Source organism: Muscardinus avellanarius (assembly GCF_963383645.1).
Source record: "Muscardinus avellanarius genome assembly, chromosome: 1".
Classification (NCBI taxonomy): domain Eukaryota; kingdom Metazoa; phylum Chordata; class Mammalia; order Rodentia; family Gliridae; genus Muscardinus; species Muscardinus avellanarius.
The window spans coordinates 103,242,518-103,268,978 of NC_137786.1; the positions used below are offsets into that span (position 1 = coordinate 103,242,518).

Consider the following 26,461-nt stretch of genomic DNA (forward strand, 5'->3'; position numbering starts at 1 on the left):
GATAAGGGGAAATGTGTCTGAGAAAGTATATTTCATTGTCTTATTAATATTACACAATACTTTATGATGTAAAACTGGAACACACTGTAGACCAGTATGTAAATAATAAAATATGAACAGAGGGAAATTAAACACATGATTCCAGCCATGGTTGTGCACACCTAGAATCTCAGCCACTCGGGAAGCTGAAGCAGGAAAATCAAAAGTTCAAGATTCCGCTGAATGAGACTCAGGCTTAAAACAAAAAAATAAACTAATAAAAAGGGTGTGGATTTGGTTCAGTAGTAGAGTGCTTGCCTAGCCTATGTGAGGTCCTGAGTTCAATACCTAATACCACAAAAACACACACTTTCTTTTTTGTAAGTAGTAACCGCATAAGAATAAATGTCTAACCAGGTGAGGTTGCACATGCTTGTAATCCCAGCATTTGGGAGGCTGAGAAAGAAGGATTGAGGTTCACAGACAGCCTCAGCTACTTAATGAGGCCCTTTGCAACTCAATGAGATCCTGTTTCAAATTAAAAAATAAAAAGAGGGCTGGAGGTGTAGCTTAAAGGTAGAATGCCCCTGGGTTCCATCTCCAGTACCACAAAAAAAAATGTCTAATGGATAGGCATGTGATGCACATATATGTCTCCTGTTTTTGAAAAGGAAACATTAAAAGGGGATTCTAAAACATAACACAAAAGTTTCTCTGTATTAGTTTCAGTTGTGATGTTTTTAAAAGCATCTTTACACTCTAGACATAAGCAAAATGAAGTTCTCTCAGTACCCTGAAGGTCTGTGCTTTCTCTCTCACCCTATACATTACCATACTATTCTCTGACATCTAGGCCTTTTCCCTAGTCCACTCCTCTCGTGTTTCCTGGGAAGGCATTTGCTAACCTCCAAAGCCAAGTTGGAGACTCCCCCAAGCCTCTTGACTTCTCTCACCATGGTAGTTATTGTAATGTCCTATTTGATTTTACAGCCTCAAATTCTTTGATACAAGTGGTCTATCCATATTGTTTACTTTAAATCCCGAGATAAATATATTGGATCACTCCAAATTATGTGTTTGTCTAATAAATTGTTTAAATAACAAATGTTGAAACTAAGATGTCAGGTTGTTGACAAACTTCAAGAAATATAATCTATGAATATGGTTGAATAATTGAAAGCATTAATGACACCATGTTTTAAACAGCACTGGTGGAGCCTAAGGTTAGTTCATAACTTTCCGAAGAAGATAACTTCAACTTACACCCTCTAAATACATATCAATTCAACTATATGAAAACAACAGCAGCCCCATTACCTCTGACATAAAGGCTTTAAAGATGTTGGGAAACAAAAATATTAACTTGGGTTTGTCTAGGAGTGCGCAGTAAACGGTTAGGCCTCTTGGTGTCGCTGTTGACCACTCAAGAAGAAAAATGCAGCTCCAGAGAGCTAGTCCACCACTTCCTGACTCCCAAAACGCAAAGAATCGGAAAATCAGACTGAGAAGATTTGGGCTGCTGTCAAGCTTATTCCACAAATCAACCAGCTCTGTGGCCTATGAATTAATTCCATGGGAGACTTAATTCCTTGAAGAAATAAGATTGGAGTCCATCGTGGGAAACTAGGACAGAATTCAGAGAAAGCAATTCACCAGAAAGGAAATGACCAATTGCCTGCGATTTCGAAATGGCAGAGGACTGGCTCTTCTGTGCGTGCTCCTGGGGACGCTGTGTGAGACGGGATCCACACAGATCCGCTACTCGGTGCCCGAAGAACTGGAGAAAGGCTCCTTCGTGGGCAACATCGCCAAGGACCTGGGGCTGGAGCCGCGGGAACTGTTGGAGCGCAGAGTGCGCATCGTCTCCCGAGGTAGGACGCAGCTTTTCTCTCTGAACCCGCGAAGCGGCAGCTTGGTCACCGGGGACAGAATAGACCGGGAGGAGCTCTGCGCTCAGAGCGCCCAGTGTATGGTAAAATTCAATATTTTGGTTGAGGACAAGTTGAAAATTTTTGAAGTAGAAGTAGAAATTAAAGATATTAATGATAATGCTCCTAATTTCCTAACAGAGAAATTGGAAATAAAAATTGGTGAACTAACAGCTCCTGGTACCCGATTTCCACTTAAAACTGCATTTGACCCAGATGTGGGCACGAATTCTTTGCAGAACTACAAGCTCAGCCCCAATGATTATTTCTCTCTGGCTGTGACTAGTGCCTCTGATGGGACCAAGTACCCAGAGTTGGTGCTGGAGCGGGCCCTGGACCGGGAGAAAAAGGAAGTTCACCAGCTGGACCTCGTTGCCTCTGATGGGGGTGACCCTATCCACTCTGGCAACTTGTGCATCCACGTGGTAGTTTTGGATGCAAACGACAACCCACCAGTGTTCACTCAGCCTGAGTACCACGTAAGTGTCCTGGAGAATGTACCTGTGGGTACTTGGCTTGTTACAGTGAATGCCACTGACCCTGATGAGGGCTTCAATGCTCAAGTGTCCTATGCTCTGGATAAAATGCCTGGCAAAATAGCCCAGGTTTTTAATCTCAACTCAGTGACTGGAGACATATCATTATTAGAAAGTCTAGATTATGAGGATGCTATGTTCTATGAAATTAAAATTGAAGCACAAGATGGACCAGGTCTTCTCTCAAAAACCAAGATTCTAGTCACAGTTCTGGATGTTAATGACAATGCCCCAGAAGTTACAATCACTTCCCTCACAGGCTCAGTCCCAGAAGAAGCTGCATCAGGAAGAGAAATTGCTCTTATCAATGTGCATGACCGAGATTCAGGGCAGAATGGGCAAGTCACAGTTTTTGTCCTGGGAAATCTGCCATTCCATTTAGAAAAATCAATAGGCCAATATTACCGCTTAGTGACAGCTCGATCTCTGGATCATGAGCTGGTATCCGAATATAACATCACTCTGAGAGCCACCGATGGAGGAAGCCCACCACTGTCTACAGAAACTCACATCACTCTGCAGGTGGCAGATATCAACGACAACCCACCTACCTTCACTCAAGCTTCCTACTCTGCCTACATTTCAGAAAACAACCCTAAAGGAGCTTCCATCTTTGCTGTAACCGCCCAGGACCCAGACAGCGACAACAATGCCCGCATCACTTATTCATTGACTGAGGATACCCTTCAAGGATCACCACTGTCTTCCTATATCACCATTAACTCTAACACGGGTGTTCTGTATGCACTGCACTCCTTTGACTATGAGGAATTTAGAGATCTGCAGCTACTGGTGACAGCCAAGGACAGTGGGGACCCTCCACTCAGCAGCAATGTGTCACTGAACCTGTTCGTGCTGGACCAGAATGACAACACACCTGAGATCCTGTACCCCACTGTCCCCACTGATGGTTCCACGGGTGTGGAGCTGGCTCCCCGCTCCGCAGAGCCAGGATACCTGGTGACCAAGGTGGTCGCGGTGGACAGGGACTCAGGCCAGAATGCCTGGCTGTCCTACCGCCTGCTCAAGGCCAGTGAGCCAGGGCTCTTCTCAGTGGGGCTGCACACAGGGGAGGTGCGCACGGCAAGGGCCCTGCTGGACAGAGATGTGCTCAAGCAGAACCTTGTAATATCTGTTCAGGACCATGGCCAGCCTCGTCTCTCAGCTACTGTCACACTTACCATAGCAGTGGCCAACAGCATACCTGACATCCTGGCTGACTTGAGCAGCATCAAGACATCCTCTGATCCTGAGGATTCAGACCTCACACTCTACCTGGTCGTGGCGGTGGCCACAGTGTCCTGTGTCTTCCTGGCTTTTGTCATTGTGCTTCTGGCACTCAGGCTGCGCCGCTGGCACACAAATCGTTTGCTTGGAACTACAAGTAGTGGGTTAGCAGGCATACCCACCTCTCACTTTGTGGGTGTGGACAGGGTGCAGGCTTTCCTGCAGACCTATTCCCATGAGGTCTCCCTCACTGCAGACTCAAGGAGGAGCCACTTGATCTTCCCCCAGCCCAACTATGCCGACACGCTCATTAGCCAGGAGAGCTGTGAGAAAAGTGAGCCTCTCCTGGTATCTCAAGACTTACTTGAAACTAAAGGAGACCCCAAGCTACTTGCAGTAAGTCTATTTCTTTCTTTGAATATTATGAGGAATGATTATATCAGCATGGTTATTATAAAACTTCAACACATTTATTTGAGTCATTAGTTCCATTGTCTAAACATCTGTACCTTTCTCTTTCTGAGCCTATGGGAGGGTTGCATTTCCTGACCTGGTTATGGACGTGTATGCCTAGGAAACTAGTTCTGTCCATGACATTATGAGTGACAGTAGTATGTGCCATGTCCTGGAGGAAGCTCTTATTGTCATTATTAGAATTTCCAGATCACTAAAGTATTCTTTATGGCTATAAGATCTGGAGGTGTAGTCCACTGATATAGTGTTTGGCTAGCATGCCCCAAGCTCTAGGTTCAATCCCTAGTGAAGAGAGAGAGAGAGAAGGAGGAGGGGGGGAGGGGAGGAGGAAAAGGTGGAGAAGAAAGAGGAGGAGGAGAAGGAGGAGGAGGAGGAGGAGGAGGGAGGAGGAGGAGGAGGAGGGAGGAGGAGGAGAAGGAGGAGGAGGAGGAGGAGGAGGGAGGAGGAGGAGAAGGGGAAGGAAAGGAAAAGGGTGGCTGTTCCCTCTACTGTGTCCTTGGGTAACTCTGGTGAGAGATGAATCCTGTGGTTTACCCAATAGTGGTTGATATAATCATAATAGTTCTTTCACAATTAATTTTATTTTGTATCATCTTGGTATTAGGGATCAAATCTTGGGCTTTGGCAATTCAATGCATTCATTCTACCACTGATATACCCCCAGTCTCACCTTTTACATTTATTTGTTTGTGTATTTATTGTGATACCAGAGATTGAACCTAGGACCTCCAGCATGCTAGGCTAATGCTCTACCACTAAACTACACCCCAGCCCTTTTTATTTTCATTTTACTTTGAGACGGTTTTGCTGGATTGCCCAGGCTGACCTCAGACTTGTGATTCTCCTGCCTCAGCCTACCAAGTAACTGGTCACATTTTACATTGTAAATTCCTGTAATGTGAGGTTTAATGTGTTTTTCCTCCCATAAAATTGTATTGACTCCTTCCAATCCAAACCACACTCTTGTTATCTCAGGGACATAAGAATTGTATTGTAAGAATGTAGAGATTTATCAAATGGTTTAACCTTTAATCCCTAAAGCATATGTGCATGTGAATATGTGTGTTCATATGACTTCGGTGTTTTGCCTGAAGATTGTAAGTTCATTTGCCTAAACCATTATTAGCCTTATAATGATATTTATTGCCCTTTGAGAAGGATTGGGGGAGGTGGGGATTAAGCTCAGGGGCATTCTACCTCTGAGCTATATCCTAGCCCTTTTATTTTTTTTATTTTGGGACAAGGACTCACTAAGTTGCCAAGGGTCACTCACTAAGTTGGTAAGACTGGCCTCAAATCTGTGATTCTCCTGTCTTAGTCTCCCAAATACTGGGATTACAGGCATGTGCCACCATACCCATCTTGAGAATATGTTTAAAAGTAGAGAGATACATCTTAGTCTCTCCGAGAAATTTCCAGACCATCCATTCCAACAATGAAAGAGTTCTAATCATGTTCTACAACTCTTTTGGACCAGAAATAATGAGTCCATTTTGAAAGTAATGAAATTATTTTCACTCATCTGGTTGCATGGAAGTCATCCAAACGTGGACCAAAATATATTTCAGCAGATCTCAAATGAAGGGACAGATCTCTCCCTAAATATATTAGGAAATGATAAGTCAAATCTTTGATACAACAGAATCTGCAGAAAATGCCTACAAACAGAGAAGGGTGTACTCTCACTCAAACAAATGCATCACAGAATTTTTAAAAAGGTGCATAACCTTTGGCATATCTTTTTAGGAAAAATCATTACGGTATTATTATCGCTTTCTTCATAAATAGAAAAATATTTAGTGACTATTGCCAAGAGAAAAATTATTGTTCAGAAAAATTTTTATGAATGTCATGTGAAACATAACCTACATTTGTGTCATAAAAATACACTGAGGGTACAACTAATAAAGATAATGAAATATACTATTATATACATATACTATCTGAGATATACAATTTTAACCAAAAAGGTTTTTTTTAACTTTTTCAAGTCCGGGGATGGAACCCAGGGGCATTTGACCTCCGAACTACACCCCCTGCCCTATTTTTTATTATTATTTTGAAACAGGGTCTCACTAAGTTGCAGAGGGCTTCACTAAGTAGCTGAGGCTGTCCGCAAACTGCAATCCTCCAGTCTCCGCCTCCCGAATGCTGGGATTACAAGAGTGCACCACCACGCCCAGCTCCAAAAGGGGTTTTTAATGAAGGATAGGCAATAATTTATTACAAGAAAAAGAGAGCCGGGCGTGGTGGCGCACGCTTGTAATCCCCGCCTTGGGAGGCGGAGACAGGAGGATCGCAATAATTTATTACAAGAAAAAGAGAGCCGGGCGTGGTGGCGCACGCTTGTAATCCCCGCCTTGGGAGGCGGAGACAGGAGGATCGCGCAGGTTCGAAGCCAGCCGTGCTGGCGTAAGAGACCCTGTTTCAAAAATATAAAATAGGTCTGGGAGTGTAGCCCGGAGGAAGAAGGGCTTCCAGGAACCCCAGTACCACCAAAAAAAAGAAGAAAAGAAAAAGAGAAGTTCATAATCAAAGGAACAGAAACTATAATAGCATAAAATAAAGAAGAAAAGATGTCTTGTGAAAATGCATAATAGCCTATTTGAACTGGAATATAAGATAGAATAAGGTATAATAACTTGTTGAATTAGCATCTCTTTTAGTCTGTTTTTATTGGTATAACAAAATATCTGAGACTGGGAAATTAACAATCACGATTTACTTAGTGGATGATTCTGGAGACTGGGAAGTCTAAAAACATGGTGCCATCATCTGCTCCACATCTGGTGAGGGTATTCTTGTAGGGTCATAACATGGCCAAGGACATCACTTGGCAAGACAGCAAGTGAGCTGGAGACAACTGCTTTTTTTTTTTAATTTGGTGGCACTGGGAGTGGAACTCAGAGGCTTTCTACCTCCAGGCTATACTCCCAGACCTATTTTATATTTTATTAGAAACAGGGTCTCACTAAATTGCTGAGAGCCTCACTAAGTAGCTGAGGCTGGTTTTGAACCTGTGCAATCCTCCTGTCTTAGCCTCCCAAGCGCGGGGATTACAAACATATGCCACCAGACCCGGCGACAACTGCTCTTATAATAGTCACCCATGTGATAAGCCATTAATCTGCTCACGGGTTAATTCATGACTCTGACTCTCAAAAGGTTTTATCTCCAAATACCACTAACATACAATATAGATTTGTGAATTGATTCCAACTTGTGAAAATTGGAGAACATATTCAAACTATAGCAACATCCAATTTGGTAGTGCATTTGGTAATAAAGGAATTTGCTTGTCTTATTTACTCGATATCAGGATAAGTTCTAATATGGAATATCTAAAAGATAAGGACCCTCAATATCTCTCCAATATTTATCAGTAGTCAAGTGAAACTCAGTTCATTCATTCATGGTATAAATTGGAGCTGCTAATTGCAATTACAGAGCATTGCACATATATTCATATAAAAAGAGAACACTGGTTTCATAAAAATAAATATTACACAAGATTCATCACAATAAAAGTATGTGTGTACTCCAATACTAAATTGGTTCCTTTAATAAAATGAGTATCTGTTCTATTTAAGTAGAATATAATTTTTATTTTTTATTTTTGGTACTGGGGATGGAACCCAGAGGCATCCTACCTCCAAACTACTTCTCCAGCCCTATTTTATTTTTTTTATTTTGAAGCAGGACCTCACCAAGTTGCAGATTACCTCACTAAGTAGCTGAGGCTGGCCACAAACCTTCAATTCTCTTGTCTCTGTCTCCCAAGTACTGGGATTACAGCATGCACCACCACAAGAATATTGTTTTATAAAGAAGATTAGTACATGAAAATAATTTAAGGACCTTTATTTCTATTTTCTTTGAAAATAAGAATTTCTTTGAATCTTTAAAAAATATTACTGAATTGATACAGTCTATATATAGAATTTAAAATGCTAAATAAGGGAAGTTATTCCAATACATTTGCAGAAAGTTAAGGATCATAGCCCACTGAAAATGTAGGAAAAATCTATTCACTTAGCAGAGGGTAGTAGCACACGCATGTTATCCCAGTACTTGGGAGGCTGAGACAGGAGGATCACTAGTTCTGGGACAGCCTCAGCTACTGAGTGAGACCCTGTTTCAAGATAAAAGAATAAAAAATGGGCTAGGGGTATAGCTCGGAGATAGAATGCCCCTGGGTTCCATCTCCAGTACAGCAAAAATCCATTCAGTTTACTTAATATAATATTCATGCCTAAATTTACATGTACCACACAGTGAAATCCTTTGCGATATTTTGCCCCCAAAACTGCAAAATAATTGTATGCCTTGTGACATAATAAAAGAATGTAAAATGGTGACGAAGTTTGAGATGACAAAAAACAATATCCAATTTAAAGGAAAATGAAAGGACCAAAATATTTGTTCTTTCAAGCAAATTAAAAGACAAGATACATAGATTTTCAAATGTTAAGTAGTTGTGCCATCTGCAGTTTTCCAAGACAACCTCCAGGGGGCGCTGTTGACCAAAGGGAAGAGATGGGTTCTCAGTTTTGCAGAGAGCCGAGCCAGTGTTTTCCGGCTTTCTCCGGAGTCCTTCACTGGTAGGGCGGCTGGGGTCCGTGCACCCTGGAGAGTCTAACAAGTCCTGTCCTCAAATCACAAAAGCCTAGTTTGCTGCCATTGAAAGTTAAGAGGGAAAAAAAGCCCAAAGAAACCTTGAAATGCAGAGGAGCGCCAGAGAAACTAAAAGGATGCAAAACCAGGTACTGTTTCTCTTCCTGCTGTCTTTGTTTTGCGGGGCCATCTCCCAGCCTGTTCGCTACTCTATTCTGGAGGAGCTGGCCAAAGGCTCTCGGGTGGGGAACCTCGCCAAGGATCTGGGGCTCAGTGTCCAGGAGCTCCCAGATCGAAAACTGCGGGTTAGTGCGGAGGATTATTTCAGTGTTAGTACGGAGAGTGGGGATTTGGTAGTGAGCGGCAGGATAGATCGAGAGAAGATTTGCGGGAGAAAATCTGAATGTGTACTAGAATTCGAATCAGTCACTGAAAACCCAATGAATATTTTCCATGTGATTGTTGCAATCCAAGATATTAATGACAATGCACCACGTTTCGTTGCAAACGACATTGAATTAGAAATCTGTGAGTCAGCCTTACCAGGCACAAAATTCCCTCTGGATTCTGCACAAGATGCAGACGTAGAAAGTAACTCACTGAGGAAATATACCATCAACCCCAATCAACACTTCTCTCTGTCGACAAAAGAAAGTCCTGATGGAAGTAAATATCCAGAATTACTGCTGGAAAAAGCTCTAGACAGGGAACATCAGAGCTCCCATCGCTTAATCCTGACCGCGATCGATGGCGGGGAACCACCTCTAAGCAGCACCACCCAGATCCATATCAAAGTCACGGACGCCAACGACAACGCTCCCACATTCAGCCAGGACACATACAGAGTTAGCCTCCATGAAAACATGCCCCTGGGAACCTCAGTGCTGCGGGTGACGGCCACAGACAAGGACGAGGGCGGTAACGCGGAGATCACCTATGCCTTCCTCAATGCCCCAGCAAGTACCAGCCTCATCTTCTCTCTCAATCCAAATACCGGCGATATCACAACAAATGGTACACTGGACTTTGAAGAAAAGAGTAGATACGTGTTGGGTGTAGAAGCCAAGGACGGAGGGGTGCACACGGCTCACTGTAATGTTGAGATCGAAATTGTTGATGAGAACGACAATGCCCCTGAAGTGACATTCATGTCCTTTTCTAGCCTGATACCAGAGGACTCGAGCCTGGGAACTGTAGTAGCCCTTATTAAAGTGCGAGATCGGGATTCTGGGCAAAATGGTCTGGTTTCCTGCTTTATTCAGGAAGACGTTCCCTTCAAATTAGAATCCACCTCCAAGAATTATTATAAACTGGTCATTGACCGGGCCCTAAATCGGGAACTGACCCCGGAGTACAACGTCACCATCACGGCCACCGACAAGGGCACGCCGCCGCTCTCCGCCAGCACGACCATCACCCTGCACGTGGGCGACGTCAACGACAACGCGCCGGTGTTCCAGCAGGCCGCCTACGTGGCCCACGTGGCGGAGAACAACGCGCCCGGCGCGTCCATCGCGCAGGTCAGCGCCTCCGACCCCGACCTGGGGCCCAACGGCCAGGTGGCCTACTCCATCGTGGCCAGCGACCTGGAGCCGCGCGCGCTGGCGTCCTACGTGTCGGTGGGCGCGCAGAGCGGCGTGGTGTACGCGCAGCGCGCCTTCGACCACGAGCAGCTGCGCGCCTTCGCGCTGACGCTGCAGGCGCGCGACCAGGGCGCGCCCGCGCGCGGCGCCAACGTGAGCCTGCGCGTGCTGGTGGGCGACCGCAACGACAACGCGCCGCGCGTGCTGCACCCCGCGCCGGGGCCCGACGGCGCGGCGCTCCTCGACACCGTGCCGCGCGCCGCCGAGCCCGGCTACCTGGTCACCAAGGTGGTGGCGGTGGACGCCGACGCGGGCCACAACGCCTGGCTGTCCTACCACGTGCTGCAGGCCAGCGACCCCGGCCTCTTCAGCCTGGGGCTGCGCACGGGCGAGGTGCGCACGGCGCGCGCGCTGGGCGACAGGGACGCGGCGCGCCACCGCCTGCTGGTGGCCGTGCGCGACGGCGGGCAGCCGCCCCTCTCGGCCACCGCCACGCTGCACCTGGTCTTCGCCGACAGCTTGCAGGAGGTGCTGCCGGACCTGCAGGACCGGCCGGCGCCCGCGGACGCCCAGGCCGAGCTGCAGTTCTACCTGGTGGTGGCGCTGGCGCTCGTCTCCGTGCTCTTCCTCCTGGCGGTGATCCTGGCCATCGCCCTGCGCCTTAGGCACTCCTCGGGCCGCGCGGCCTGGGGCTGCTTTCAGTCTGCTCTGGGCTCCAAGGCTGGACCCGTGGTTCAGCCCAACTACAGCGAGGGAACTGTGCCCTATTCCTACAATCTGTGCGTTGCCTCACATTCTGCAAAGGCAGAGTTTAATTTTCTCAACGTGACACCGGAAGTGGCGCCCCCTCACGATCTCCTGTGTGATGATCCTTCTTTGGATGTGTGTGCCCATGATGAAGATCTCAAACTCGCTTATGAACCTTCTCTTTCTACTCATGTAAGTTTCTACAAACCTATTTAAATTTTATGTTGTGTTTGCTTCTCAATCCTGCATAATTAATCTTGCTCATTCCCCATGATTCTAGTGATGGTATTTAGTGGGAGAGGGGTTCTTTACAAAATGAGAGGCGATGCATGGACTGTAGGGCAAAGACTGATTCCTTGATTACTCAGTCACTTCGCAGTTGCCCGGTTATTGATTTTCAGTCTTTATTGTTAGGCATTTCTGTATGCTTGGTCAATCTTGCTAGAGAGCTGTTTCCTGGACGTCAACACCACTAATAGTAGCAGTGCCTTTTCTTAGGCTATCTGTGAGGCTGGTTTTTAAAGTAATCTTATACTTGGCTCTTTATAAATGTATTTAATAGTTCTCTCTCTGTCCAAGTTAGAGTTTATACTCATCTTCAACAATTACATTTCTAGTTTCTAACTCTTTTGCTGTAAAATGTTTACTTAACATCGTCTTCCAATAATTAAACTTCGTAGTGCTTGTCTTGTCACAAGTAGTAAAGACCGTCACATTTTACATTTGAATCATTAACGTTGGGTCAATATTATACCCATTTATTATTTCACTCAAAGATATTTCAAATTTTTCTTTACTATTCTTTGTTTACTCTTATGTTCCTCCTACTTTATCACTATTATAATAAAGAATGTAATAAATTATTTTGCTTATAAAGCATTTTTATTCCTTATTGTTTCTTTAGGTTTCTGAGTCAAATTTACAAGCTTTTTGAGATTTCAATTCATATTGTCAATTTTACTTCCAAAAATTCTCATTTTATTCTTCCACTTCCCATCAATTCCTGTGTCTTTGAAATTCTCTCAGTCTAAAGACTTAACAATTCAGTAATAGATATATTTGTGTCTCCTTAAATTTTGAGTCATTTCCTGCGCGTGCATGTGTGTGTGTGTGTGTGTGTGTGTGTGTGTGTGTGTGTGTTTCCTGGGGATCAAAACCAGGGCCTTGAGTATTCTAAGCAAGTACTCTCCCACTGAGCTACATCTCTGACTACCTCAATTTGACTCATTTCTAAATGCTAATTTTTAGTTACAAAATAATAACTAAATAACTAGTGATTAACTCCTTATCTAAAATTTTCTCAAGTTACTCAAGATGCAATGAAAATTCATACACAACTACTAAACTTTTTCTTTTAGTGGCTATTTCTAAAATCAAGGCTAATGTAAACTTAGAAATAATGGCAAAGCAATGTCATTGGCAATGGTAAAATAAGACCACTACTTGTATTTTATATGAGAAAAATTATGGAAATAGTTTTTTACAGTGCCTCAGCCTAACTTTCATGTTTTAGCCCTATTATTTATTTTAATTTCAAAGTTATTTACCTTTGTTTGAGGCTTTGCATTGACATTAGTAATTCATTAAACACTGAAAAAAATTTAAGAGAGCCTACTTTGGTGCTGTTCTGAAGATTGAAGACACTGTGATCAAGGTAGTCACAGGGATAGTTGTGACCAAGAAGCAACTGTATACAAAATTAATGAGCAAATTAACTTCCCAAACCTAGAGTCATTTTTTGCCAGCCCATTTGCACAGGGGTAAGACTAGCTCTTGAACATCAGGTATTTTCTTGCAGAGGAAATGAAAAGTTTCCTCAGGTTCTAGGGGTGAACTCAGGTAAGGAAACTTGTTTCTGCATACATTTGGACTACAGCTGGCCCTCCAAGCCCAAGACCCACTGTCTTTTCACCGTCTGTTTCCTGTACTTTTCTACTCCACTGTTCTTCCTAGGAGAAATAAATGTGTTTCTTGCACAATACAATGTGCTGGAAATAAGCTATGGAGACAAACAATGAAAACAAACTGAAAAGAGAAAGAATTCTTTGTCCCCCAAATCACCACATTATTTCTCTGATAAAATAAAAAACTTTATAAGGTATATTGTGCAGGAGATTTGGTGCCATTCCTGAATTTTTATTGCAAGTTAAACAATAAGAATTTGACTTTTATTTTTCTTAGGAGAAATAGGACTGGGAAAGGGAAAGGCAAATATGTAAGTGGTACTTTTTCCAGAGTAAATTGCAATAACAGGTTAGGACTCTGAGTGTCGCTGTTCACCAATCAGGGGGGGAAACAGAAATTCGATCAGACAAGACTTCCGCATCACAAAGCACTAGTGCTGCGGCTTTAGGAAACCTTCAGCTTGGGACCCTTAGTACTCCTGTACCCAACGGCGAGAGCGCATTATCTTGGAACCCGCAGATTGTAAGGATCCTCAGGCCTCAACAGAGAGAACATTCAAGCCCCGGCTACTCCGCAGCAAAGCTGCAATGGCGGCTACCTCATACCCGCCGGTCTTCTGCCCACTGATATGGATATGCATTCTCCTGGGAGTCTGGGGGGAAATCCGCACCGGTCAGATCCGCTACTCGGTGCCCGAGGAGCTGGAGAAAGGCTCTACGGTAGGCAACATCGCCAAGGACCTGGGGCTGGAGCCTGGGAAGCTGGCAGGGAGTGGAGTTCGCATCGTCTCCAGAGGTAAGACCCAGCTCTTTGCTCTTAACCCGCGAAGCGGCAGCTTGGTCACTGTTGGCAGGATAGACCGCGAGGAGCTTTGCGACAGGTCCCCAAAGTGTATAGCAAGCCTGGAGATTCTTCTAAAAGACAAAGTAAAGATTTTTGGAGTAGAAGTGGAAATCATCGATGTAAATGATAACTCGCCCACTTTTGGAATAGAACACAGGGAAATAAAAGTTGCTGAAAATGAAAATCCTGGGACACGATTTCCTCTCCCTGAAGCTTTTGATCTGGATGTAGGGATGAATTCCCTGCAGGGTTACCAGCTCAGCTCGAATGATCACTTCGCCCTGCATGTGCAAAGTGAGGCGGATGGGATTCAGTACCCAGAGCTGGTGCTGAAGCATGCCTTAGATCGTGAGGAAGAGGCAGTTCACCACCTTATTCTCACTGCCTTCGACGGAGGTGACCCAGTTCGATCTGGCACTACCAGGATTCACATAACACTTGTAGACAGCAATGATAATGCTCCTGTATTCACTCAAACAGAGTACCGCATAAGTGTTCAGGAGAACCTGCCTGTGGGCTCTCAGCTACTCACTATAAAAGCCACTGACCCAGATGAAGGCGCCAACGGAGAAGTGACATATTCCTTCCGGAAAGTAAGAGACAAAATTTCCCATCTATTCAAGTTGAATTCTTTGACTGGGGATATAACAACATTGGGAGACCTAGATTATGAGGACTCTGGATTCTATGACATAGATGTAGAAGCCCATGATGGACCAGGTCTCCGAGCCAGAAGTAAGGTACTGGTGACAGTTCTGGATGTAAATGACAATGCTCCAGAAGTCACTGTTACCTCTGTCACCAGCGCAATCCAAGAAACCTCTCCTCCAGGTACAGTAATTGCACTTTTCAATGTGCATGATAGTGACTCAGGAGAGAATGGACTTGTCACTTGTTCTATTCCGGATAATCTGCCATTCCGGCTTGAAAAGACCTATGGAAATTATCATCGGTTGTTGGTAAATAGAACTCTGGATAGAGAAGAAGTTTCAGAATATAACATTACAGTAGCTGCCACTGACCAAGGAACACCACCACTGTCTACAGAAACTCATATCTCACTGCAGGTGGTGGATATCAATGACAACCCACCCACCTTTACGCATGCATCCTACTCTGCCTACATTCCAGAAAACAATGCCAGAGGAGCCTCCATTTTATCCATGACAGCCCAGGACCCAGACAGTGGTGAGAATGCCCAAGTCACCTACTCCCTGACAGAGGATACCATCCAGGGGGCACCTCTGTCCTCCTATGTCTCTATCAACTCCAATACCGGTGTCTTGTATGCACTGCGCTCCTTTGATTATGAGCAGTTCCAAGACTTACAACTACTGGTGGTAGCCAAGGACAGTGGGGATCCTCCGCTCAGCAGCAATGTGTCCCTGAGCCTCTTTGTGCTGGACCAGAATGACAACACACCTGAAATCCTGTATCCCACCCTCCCCACCGATGGTTCCACTGGTGTGGAGCTGGCTCCCCGCTCTGCAGAGCCTGGATATCTGGTGACCAAGGTGGTTGCGGTAGATAAGGACTCAGGCCAGAATGCCTGGCTGTCCTTCCGCCTGCTCAAGGCCAGTGAGCCAGGGCTTTTCTCGGTGGGGCTGCACACAGGGGAGGTGCGCACTGCAAGGGCCCTGCTGGACAGAGATGTGCTCAAGCAGAGCCTCGTGGTGTCTGTGCAGGACCACGGCCAACCCCCTCTCTCAGCCACCATCACCCTCACAGTGGCAGTGGCTGACAGCATCCCAGATGTCCTGGCTGATCTGGGGAGCATCAAGGACCCCTCCGACCTCCATGACTCTGACCTCACACTCTACCTGGTGGTGGCAGTGGCCGTGGTCTCCTGCATCTTCCTGGCCTTTGTCATTGTGCTGCTGGCACTCAGGCTGCGATGCTGGCGCTCCTCACACCTGCTCCAGGCTTCCAGAGGCAGGCTGGCTGGTGTGCCTGCTTCCCACTTTGTGGGTGTAGATGGGGTGCAGGCTTTCCTGCAGACCTATTCCCATGAGGTCTCCCTCACTGCAGACTCGCGGAAGAGCCACCTGATCTTTCCCCAGCCCAACTATGCTGACACACTCATTAGTCAGGAGAGCTGTGAGAAAAGCGAGCCTCTCCTGATATCTCAAGATTTACCTGAAACTAAAGGAGACCCCAGTATTCTTCAGGTGAGACAATCCTCTGATGGACCTTACCCTACTAAAACATAGAGTTTTGTAAATCTCTCCAATTGTTGATTATATGTTGATATATCAAATACAGGCACCTCTTTATTGGTATTACGTAATTTCACATGGGAGAAATAATAATTATCAATAGCATTTTCTACACAAAAAATATTCATTTATTACTTTTTTCTTTGAGGTATTAAATATTGAATCCAGGTCCTTGGGCATTCTAGACATACATGCTACTATTTCACTATTTCCCATTCCTACTTGTTTTTTATTACTTAACCTTTGTAGTCTTCTTTCAGTTGCAGCTTCAGTAGGAATTTAATTTTATGTTCATATACCACTTACATTTTAAATAGTTTTCTTATGTGCATTACTGAAAGAATAATTTCAACCTGTGAAATACAAAAGAAGTATATATAATTGCACACACGCCCAAGCGTGTGTGTGTGTGCGCGCGCGTGCGTGTTTTACTGGGTATTGAACCCAGGGGCTTTCTACCTGTGAACTACACCCTAGCCCTGTTTTATTTTTTATTTTGAAACAGAGTCTCACTAAGTTGCTGAGGCTGATTTCAAGCCTGTAATCCTGTTTCAGCCTCCCAAGCACTGGAATAAATTTGTGCTTATAACACTAGTGCTAATATTGAATCTGGACATAATAATTTCAAATTTACTTTTACATTCTTAAAGTTTATTTATTTGCTTAAAGTTTACTTTTCTTTTCCATTATAATTAGATAGTGGTAATTATGGATGGTAAGGTAAATATTTAACTTTTATATAACTTTAGCAGGGATATTTTCTTAATTGAATGATATCTTTTAAATTTTGTTATTGTTGATCTGAGATGCTCCAGCAGTGAGTTTTTCTGATTCCTTTGGTACATTTCTGTAATTATCAAAAATATTCTCATTTAATTTCACTCATATTTAAGTAGATTGTAGGAGTAATTTGTTGTGTGTGGCACTGAGTATCAAACCCAGTGCTTTGTATATTCTAGAAAAGTGCTCCCTGACCTATACCACTATGTAGTAATATTTTAGTAGTGTCTAAATTATATATCATAACATCACTATTGAGTTATAAGGAAAAGATAACTATTTTAAGTCTTTCTGTTTTCCATCAGGTAAGCCTCTTACAAAGGCTGGGTAACTTGATTTTTGACTGATACCATTCATTCTACTTAGTAAATTGATTTCATTCTTACTCATCTGTATCCCTACAAGTTGTTCTCAGATCGCTCTGTACCACATGGCCCTGGGGTGATATACGATGAAATATTTTGCATGTAAACAATATGCAACACTTTCATTCTTTCTGCCTTAATGTGGTTCTCTGTGTTAAGTTGAAATTCATAAATGCCTATGGCTGCACAATTTAGGGACTTTTGATAAATGAAATTTGTTTCAAGACTGTGAAGTATGGTTCAACCTTATTTAAGGAGAGTTGTAGTTTCTACATGGTTCTGTATCCAAGGGAAGTTGTGGCGCGATGCACAGAGTAAATTGAGAGACAACTCGTATCTGAGGAGAGCATTATTATTAGTAGCACTATTAAAAATGCTAAAATATAATTTGAAAATTCTTAACTGACTCAAAACTGAGACAAATATATTCAGATGATGTAATTAAGAATATATTCCAGAATTAAAGTGGTACTGATACTCGTACTTTTTTAATACCTGGAGGAGCAGTAGACAATTTAAACTTCATAACATGTGGTATTTCGTTTTTGTTTGAATTGGCACTTTGAGAAAATATTTCTGATTAAACAAATTATTGTGTATCCGTTTGGTAGACTACTGTATAGCTGTAAGAAATGTGAACCTCCATATGTACTAAAATGAAATGATCTTCAGATATAATGGGTCCCTCACACTACTATATAAAGGCGAGGTGCATAAAATGGTATCTCGTATGCTTACATTTGCATAAAATGGGATAACACTTATTCAAATCTTCAGCACTATATAAAACATCTCTAGAGGGATACATATGACACATAACACTCATTTTCCTTGGAAGAAATGTGTTACACAATACAGGGATGGGAGTTAGAATCTATGTAATATGTGAGTTTTGAATTTGGAGCAATATAAATATTTTTTAATAAATACTCTTTGTAAATTTGAAAAAGAAAGGATTTTTAAAACTTTACAAACTTATGCAAGCCACTGGTGCCGATTTTCCGGGAATCCTCTGGGTGTCGCTGTAGGTTAAAAGAAGAGAGCAGCAGTATCAGAGGAGCGTTAAGAGGGGCTCAAAGGATAGCTTCCGGCCCAAACTAACCACACAGAAGACGCCAGTACAAGTTCGCATACAGAAAACAAAAGCAGAAAAGGTGATCCTACCCGGTGTTCAGCCATCCACAGAGGGCTTATTTCTCCTGCCCTTAGAGGAGTGGAGCAGCGGCGGAGGAAGATAGGATGACGCCGAGCGCCGGGAGGAGCTTCCCGGCGCTGTGCCCACAGGTACTGGTGCCTCTCCTGCTGTTTTTGTTCGGCCAGGCTCTCCCAGACCAGATCCGCTACTCGATTCCAGAGGAGCTGCCCAAAAACTCGGTAGTAGGAAACCTTGCCAAGGACCTGGGGCTCCGTATCCAGGACTTGCCGCCCCGAAAGCTGCGGATTAGCGCAGACAAGGAATATTTCACTGTAAACCCAGAGAGCGGGGACTTAATTGTGGGTGACAGAATAGACCGAGAGCAGATTTGCGGGAAGCAGACTCAGTGTATTCTGGATTTTGATACGGTCGCTGAAAATCCATTAAATATTTTCCACGTAGCAGTAATTGTGCAGGATATAAATGACAACGTTCCGCTATTCAAACAGAGTAAGATTGATTTAAAAATTGGAGAATCCACAACACCAGGCAAAACGTTTCCGCTAGACCCTGCGCTGGACTCAGATGTTGGTCGTAATTCACTGCAAAGGTACCACCTTAATGACAATGGCTACTTCGACCTCGCAGAGAAACAGGCTCCCGATGGAAGTAAATATCCTGAGTTGATTCTGAAACATTCCCTGGACAGAGAAGAGCATAGTTTTCATGAGTTGATCCTCACAGCTGTGGATGGAGGGGACCCACCTCAAAGAGGCACCGCCCAGATACGAATCCAAGTCACAGATGCGAATGATAATCCTCCATTGTTCAGCCAGGATGTATACAGGGTCACCCTGCGGGAGGACGTACCCCCAGGCTCCTCAGTGCTTCGAGTGACAGCCACCGACCAGGATGAGGGCATCAACGCAGAAATCACTTACTCCTTTCATAATGTGGACGAGCAAGTGGAACGTATCTTCAGCCTAGATAAAAGAACAGGAGAAATCTCAACAAAGGATAATTTGGATTTCGAATTTTCTACCAGTTACACTCTGCTTGTGGAAGCAAAAGATCCTGGAGATCTAGCATCCCATTGCAGTATCCAAGTAGACATTCTTGATGAGAATGACTGTGCACCTGAAGTGATTGTGACTTCAGTATTTACTCCCCTTCCAGAAGATTCACCACCAGGAACAGTGGTCGCCTTGATAAAAACAAGAGACAGAGACTCTGGAGAAAATGCAGACGTTTACTGTCGCATCTTAGAAAATTCAGAGTTTATACTGAAATCTTCCTCGAGGAACTATTACAAGCTAGTGACAGACAAGGCTTTAGACCGGGAGGAGACCCCGGAGTACAACGTCACCATCGCGGCCACCGACCGGGGCAAGCCGCCCCTGTCCTCCACCCTCAGCCTCACTTTGCACATCTCGGACGTCAACGACAACGCGCCGGTGTTCCAGCAGGCCGCCTACGTGGCCCACGTGGCGGAGAACAACGCGCCCGGCGCGTCCATCGCGCAGGTCAGCGCCTCCGACCCCGACCTGGGGCCCAACGGCCAGGTGGCCTACTCCATCGTGGCCAGCGACCTGGAGCCGCGCGCGCTGGCGTCCTACGTGTCGGTGGGCGCGCAGAGCGGCGTGGTGTACGCGCAGCGCGCCTTCGACCACGAGCAGCTGCGCGCCTTCGCGCTGACGCTGCAGGCGCGCGACCAGGGCGCGCCCGCGCGCGGCGCCAACGTGAGCCTGCGCGTGCTGGTGGGCGACCGCAACGACAACGCGCCGCGCGTGCTGCACCCCGCGCCGGGGCCCGACGGCGCGGCGCTCCTCGACACCGTGCCGCGCGCCGCCGAGCCCGGCTACCTGGTCACCAAGGTGGTGGCGGTGGACGCCGACGCGGGCCACAACGCCTGGCTGTCCTACCACGTGCTGCAGGCCAGCGACCCCGGCCTCTTCAGCCTGGGGCTGCGCACGGGCGAGGTGCGCACGGCGCGCGCGCTGGGCGACAGGGACGCGGCGCGCCACCGCCTGCTGGTGGCCGTGCGCGACGGCGGGCAGCCGCCCCTCTCGGCCACCGCCACGCTGCACCTGGTCTTCGCCGACAGCTTGCAGGAGGTGCTGCCGGACCTGCAGGACCGGCCGGCGCCCGCGGACGCCCAGGCCGAGCTGCAGTTCTACCTGGTGGTGGCGCTGGCGCTCGTCTCCGTGCTCTTCCTCCTGGCGGTGATCCTGGCCATCGCCCTGCGCCTTAGGCACTCCTCGGGCCGCGCGGCCTGGGGCTGCTTTCAGTCTGCTCTGGGCTCCAAGGCTGGACCCGTGGTTCAGCCCAACTACAGCGAGGGAACTGTGCCCTATTCCTACAATCTGTGCGTTGCCTCACATTCTGCAAAGGCAGAGTTTAATTTTCTCAACGTGACACCGGAAGTGGCGCCCCCTCACGATCTCCTGTGTGATGATCCTTCATTGGATGTGTGTGCCCATGATGAAGATCTCAAACTCGCTTATGAACCTTCTCTTTCTACTCATGTAAGTTTCTACAAACCTATTTAAATTTTATGTTGTGTTTGCTTCTCAATCCTGCATAATTAATCTTGCTCATTCCCCATGATTCTAGTGATGGTATTTAGTGGGAGAGGGGTTCTTTACAAAATGAGAGGCGATGCATGGACTGTAGGGCAAAGACTGATTCCTTGATTACTCAGTCACTTCGCAGTTGCCCGGTTACTGATTTTCAGTCTTTATTGTTAGGCATTTCTGTATGCTTGGTCAATCTTGCTAGAGAGCTGTTTCCTGGACGTCAACACCACTAATAGTAGCAGTGCCCTTTCTTAGGCTGTGAGGCTGGTTTTTAAAGTAATCTTATACTTGGCTCTTTATAAATGTATTAATAGTTCTCTCTGTCCAAGTTAGAGTTTATACTCATCTTCAACAACTACATTTCTAGTTTCTAACTTTTTTTGCTGTAAAATGTTTACTTAACATCGTCTTCCAATAATTAAGCTTCGTAGCGCTTGTCTTATCACAAGTAGTAAAGTCTGTCACATTTTACATTTGAATCATTGACGTTGGGTCAATATTATACCCATTTATAATTTCACTCAAAGATATTTCAAATTTTTCTTTACTATTCTTTGTTTACTCTTATGTTCCTCCTACTTTATCACTATTATAATAAAGAATGTAATAAATTATTTTGCTTATAAAGCATTTTTATTCCTTATTGTTTCTTTAGGTTTCTGAGTCAAATTTACAAGCTTTTTGAGATTTCAATTCATATTGTCAATTTTACTTCCAAAAATTCTCATTTTATTCTTCCACTCCCCATCAATTCCTCTGTCTTTGAAATTCTCTCAAAGTCTAAAGACTTAACAATTCAGTAATAGATCTTTGTGTCTCCTTAAATTTTGAGTCATTTCCTTCGCGCGCGCGCGCGTATGCGTGTGTGTGTGTGTGTGTGTGTGTGTGTGTGTTTGTTTCCTGGGGATCAAAACCAGGGCCTTGAGTATTCCTAGCATGTGCTCTCCCACTGAGCTACATCTCTGACTACATCTCAATTTAAGTCATTTCTATATGCTAATTTTTAGTTGAGGAATAAGCTAAATAACTAGTGATTAACTCCTTATCTAAAATTTTCTCAAGTTACTCAAGAAAGCTATGAAACGTGCAATGATAATTCATACACAACTGCTAAACTTTTTCTTTTTGTGGCTCTTTCTAAAATCATGGCTAACAAACTTAGAAATTACGGCGCCGGGTGTGGTGGCCCACATTTGTAATCCCCGCGCTTGGAGACAGAGACAGGAGGATCGAGCAGGTTCAAAGCCACCAGGACTGGCTTAAGAGACCCTGTTTCCAAATTTTAAAAAATATTAAAAATAGGTGTCTGGGAGCCGGGTGTGGTGGCGCACGCTTGTAATCCCTGCGCTTGGGAGGCAGAGACAGGAGGATCGCGCAGGTTCGAAGCCAGCCACGTGCGCTGCTTAAGAGACCCTGTTTCCAAATAAATATGTAAAAATAGGTCTGGGAGTGTAGCCCGGAGGTAGAAGGGTTTCCAGGAACCCCAGTACCACCAAAAAAAAGGAGAAGAAATAATAATAGCAAAGTAATGTCATTGGTAATGGTAAAATAAGACCACTTCTTGTATCTTATATGTGAAAAATTATGGAAATAGTTTTTTATAGTGCCTCAGCCTAACTTTAGGTTTTTTACCCATTATTTATTTTAATGACAGAGTTATTTACCCATTGTTTGAGGCTTTGCATTTGTATTGGTAATTCATTAAACATCGAAAAAAAATTTAGAGAGCCTATTTCAGTGCTGTTCTGAAGATTAAAGACACTGTGATCAAGGTAGTCACAGGGATAGTTGTGACCAAGAAGCAATTATATTCAAAATTAATTAGCGACTTCCGGGAAGATGGCAACCAAGAAAAGCAGTGTTTACGAGTCCTGCTAACACACAATCTCTATTGCCACAAAATTAGCAGTTTTCATAGCCAGAAAACACTATCAGCAGAGAAATAAAAAATGTAAACACAGAGGACAGTGAAAAAGAAGTCTAGAAGAACAACCAGAGACCAGAAAAGAAACCAGCCCACAACATGGTGGCAGAGCCATGCCAGCGCCATCTTTCCTTACAGCACCAGGCTCTGGAGAAGAAAGGTAAACAAGTTGCTGAAGTGAGCACTGCTGATCATTCAGGTGTAATTCAGCAGTTCTTACAGTGCAAAGAACGTCTAAAACTCCCAGTGGACAAGATCATGACACCTTCCAGGGACCCAGAACGGAGCTCAAAACCAGAAAAGAGATATTCCAGCCTCACTGCTGAGGGCATAGCAGAGGCTCCATATTGCCAGCCACAGCGGTGAGTTCACCAGGCCCGCGATAGCTCCAGATCGACACACACAATAATCGTAAGTGAAATTGCTGCCCCCTACAGGAGAAATCCCAGCACTGCATGCCCAGGTACTTGTCCAGCTTTGATAATCTCCCTGGGTCTGAAATTTTACAGACCAAGTAGCTGTGGCAGAGATACCACACCCTAGTTGCAGCTCCACTTGGGAAAAAGCCCAGCCCGGCACCCCCACAGTCTTGCGCAGCCATGATTAACTTCCTGGGACTTTACGATACAACCCAGTAAAGGGGTACTGGCGGCTGATATTACAACAAACTCGAGATCCAGAGCACCCCAGGTGAAGTTGTGGTGACCTGGGGAAGAACCCAGAGAAGGCACAAACTTCTGAAATCATGGGAAAGAGGAACAACAATAGAGCAATGAACGCCCACAACCCCATAATATCAGAACCTGATAACACAGAAATTCAGAGATCTCCAGAAGATCAAATCAGGACTATAACTGTATAAATAATAGAGGGCTTTTGAAAAGAATTTAGAGAGAGTCTAAAAGAAATAAAGGATGCAATCATTGAAGTAAAGGCATCAATTCAAAGTATAAACAATCAATTAGACCACATGGAGAATAGAATCTCGCTCCTAGAAGATGATCACTCCAAAAATGAACGCATAATTTATACCTTAGAAAAAAATCAGACAGCAGGAATCTGACATTGAAGAAATATGGGCCTATTTTAAGAGAGCTAACCTAAGAATAATCAGAATAGAGGAGGGAAAAGAAAGTGAAACCAAAGGGATCAATAATCTCTTCAAAGAAATAATAGCAGAAAATTTTCCAAACATAGAGCAAGAGGTTGATACACAGGTCCAGGAAATGTATAGAACTCCCTTTAGACAGGATCAGAGAAGAGGATCCCCATGCCACATAATTGTCGATGACCAATGTGGAAACCAAGCTGAGAAACTTAAAGGCAACAAAAACAAAAGGCCAAGTGACATTCAGAGGCAAACCAATTAGAATCACTCCAGACTTCCCAAACCAAGTCATGAAAACCAGAAGGGCTTGGAGTAACATATTCCAAACTCTGAAAGAAAACAAGTTCCAGCCAAAAATTTCCTACCCAGCAAAACTATCTATCAAATTAGATGGGGCCCCGTGCTTGGGAGGCTGAGACAGGAGGATCACACGGGTTCAAAGCCAGCCTCAGCTACTTAGTGAGGGTCTCAGCAACATAGTGAGACCCTGTTTCCAAATAAAAATATAAAATAGGTCTGGGAGTATAGCCTGGAGGTAGAAAGCCCTGGGGTTCCACCCCCAGCACCACCACAAAAGAAAAGAAAAGAAAAGAAAGAAATTAGATGGGGAAATAAGAAGCTTCCATGACAAACAGAAACTGAAGGAATTTATGTCTTCAAAACCAGCAGTAGAGAAAATACTCAAAGAGATTAAATACAAAGAAGAAATAGGTAATACACAACAGAACCAGAGAAACAAGATTTTCCACCCAGCAGACAACTAAGCAAAGAATAATACACAGTATTTCAAACAGAAATAAAATTTTAACATGTTAGGAATTAAAAGTTATCTCTCAATAATCACACTGAGTATAAATGGCCTCAGTTCCCCAATAAGAAGACATAAAGTAGCAAAATGGATTAAAAACCAGAATCCATCCATCTGCTGCTTAGAAGAAACACACTTTACAAGTAAAGATAGTAAAAAATTCAAGGTAAAGGGTTGGAGCAAGGTAATTCATGTTAAGTAGCCATACTAACAAATGTTAAGTAGTATTTCACTATAGTTTTTATTTGTATTTCCTTAATGATTACTTATATTATGATAATGATGCATGATATTCATGTGTTTATTAGTCATATAAAAATCTTTGGAGATTCATTATCTATTTTAGTCTTTTACCTATTTCTAAATTGGATTTTTTGCTTTATTGTTGCTAATTTTTAGGATTTCTATTTGGAATATTAATATACCTTCTGATATAGCATTTGGAAATATTTTATCCCATTCTATCACTGACTTTTAGTTTTGTTTGCATTGTCTCTGGATGTACTATTTATTTATTTATTTATTTATTTATTTATTTTGGTGGTACTGGGGTTCCTGGAAGCCCTTCTATCTCCGGGATACATTCCCATGGACTACACTCCCAGACCTATTTTTTCTTTTTACTTTTTATGTGGAAACAATGTCTCTTATGCCAGCAAGGCTGGCTCTGAACCAGTGCAATCCTCCTGTCTCCGCCTCCCAAGCGCAGGGATTACAAGTGTGCGCCACCAAGCCCGGCCAATTTTTTTTTATTTTTTATGAAGTTTGTTTGTTTATTCTCTTGTTGCCTGTGCCTTTGGAATCATATCTAAGAAATCACTGCCAATTCAATGCTGTGAAGTTTTATGACCCAGGTTTTCTTCTAAAAGCTTATAGTCTTAAGATTTACATTTAGGTCTTTTATCTATTTTGAGTTAATATTTGTATATAGTGTTAGGTAAAGGTCCAAATTTATGCCTTTTCATGTAATTGTTATTTTTCAACAATATTTAGAGAAAAGATTATTATTTCCTTCACCAAATGTTCCTGGAAACCTTATCAAAAATAACTTGACCATATATGGAAGAATTTATTTCTAGGCTTTTTATTTTACTCCACTGGTTTATATATCTGCTTTTATAGCAGTACTACACTTTTTTTATTATTGTTGCTTATAAGGTTTGAAATCAGAAATTGTACATCTTCTAGATGTGTTCTTTTTCGAGATTGTTTTGGGTGTTTAGAGTTCATATTTCATGTTAGGATAGATTTTTTTCTGAAAATAAATAAGTTAATGTATAAAAAATAAAATAAAGTAAAAAAAGAAAGTTAGAACTGAACACCAAAAAAATATTAATGCAATCACTTTGGAAAACAGTATGGAATATCCTCAGAAGGAAGAAACAAACTTACCATATGACCCAGCAATACCACCTCTGGGTATCTACCAAAAAGAATGAAAACCAAAAGACCAAACTAATGCATGAGCAACCATGTTCATAAATGCACAATTCACCATTGCCAAACTGTGGAACCAGCCAAGATGTCCTTCAACAGATGAGTGGATTAAAAAACTCTGGGACGTGTACACAATGGAATTTGCCAGCCATAAAGGAGAACAAAATCATGGCATTTGCAGTGAAATGTTACAAAAAATAAGAAAGCAGATGTAACAGGAGGAACTCTAGATAAAGAAGAGATCCTATAGAGGAGCAATTAAACTGACCTATCTGA

At 43.7% G+C, this 26,461-nt stretch overlaps 3 protein-coding genes across 8 annotated transcripts in view; all 3 read left to right on the plus strand.

Moving 5' to 3' along the window:
- The window catches only part of LOC308274983 (protocadherin gamma-C4), a gene marked incomplete at both ends in the record, with an annotated part of 798,148 nt that overhangs the window by 610,577 nt on the left and 161,110 nt on the right, over positions 1–26,461 (plus strand). The window contains one exon of one of the 6 annotated variants that reach the window (XM_080713001.1): positions 1,643–4,066. The exons of 4 other annotated variants lie outside the window; for them this stretch is intronic. In XM_080713001.1, coding sequence (XP_080569127.1) covers positions 1,643–4,066 — 2,424 coding nt within the window. Of the gene's footprint in view, positions 1–1,642; positions 4,067–8,865; positions 11,281–26,461 lie in introns of those variants that run through there. One more of the 6 variants, XM_080712988.1, reaches the window with a different exon arrangement.
- Positions 13,581–16,046, plus strand: LOC308270739 (protocadherin gamma-A4-like; the record flags this gene model as incomplete). The annotated part of the gene is made up of 1 exon (XM_080706811.1): positions 13,581–16,046. One exon carries the CDS (start codon positions 13,581–13,583, stop codon positions 16,044–16,046), a length of 2,466 nt encoding a protein of 821 aa, XP_080562937.1.
- Positions 18,437–20,881, plus strand: LOC308270754 (protocadherin gamma-B2-like; the record flags this gene model as incomplete). Its single annotated transcript, XM_080706835.1, has 1 exon — positions 18,437–20,881. One exon carries the CDS (start codon positions 18,437–18,439, stop codon positions 20,879–20,881), a length of 2,445 nt encoding a protein of 814 aa, XP_080562961.1.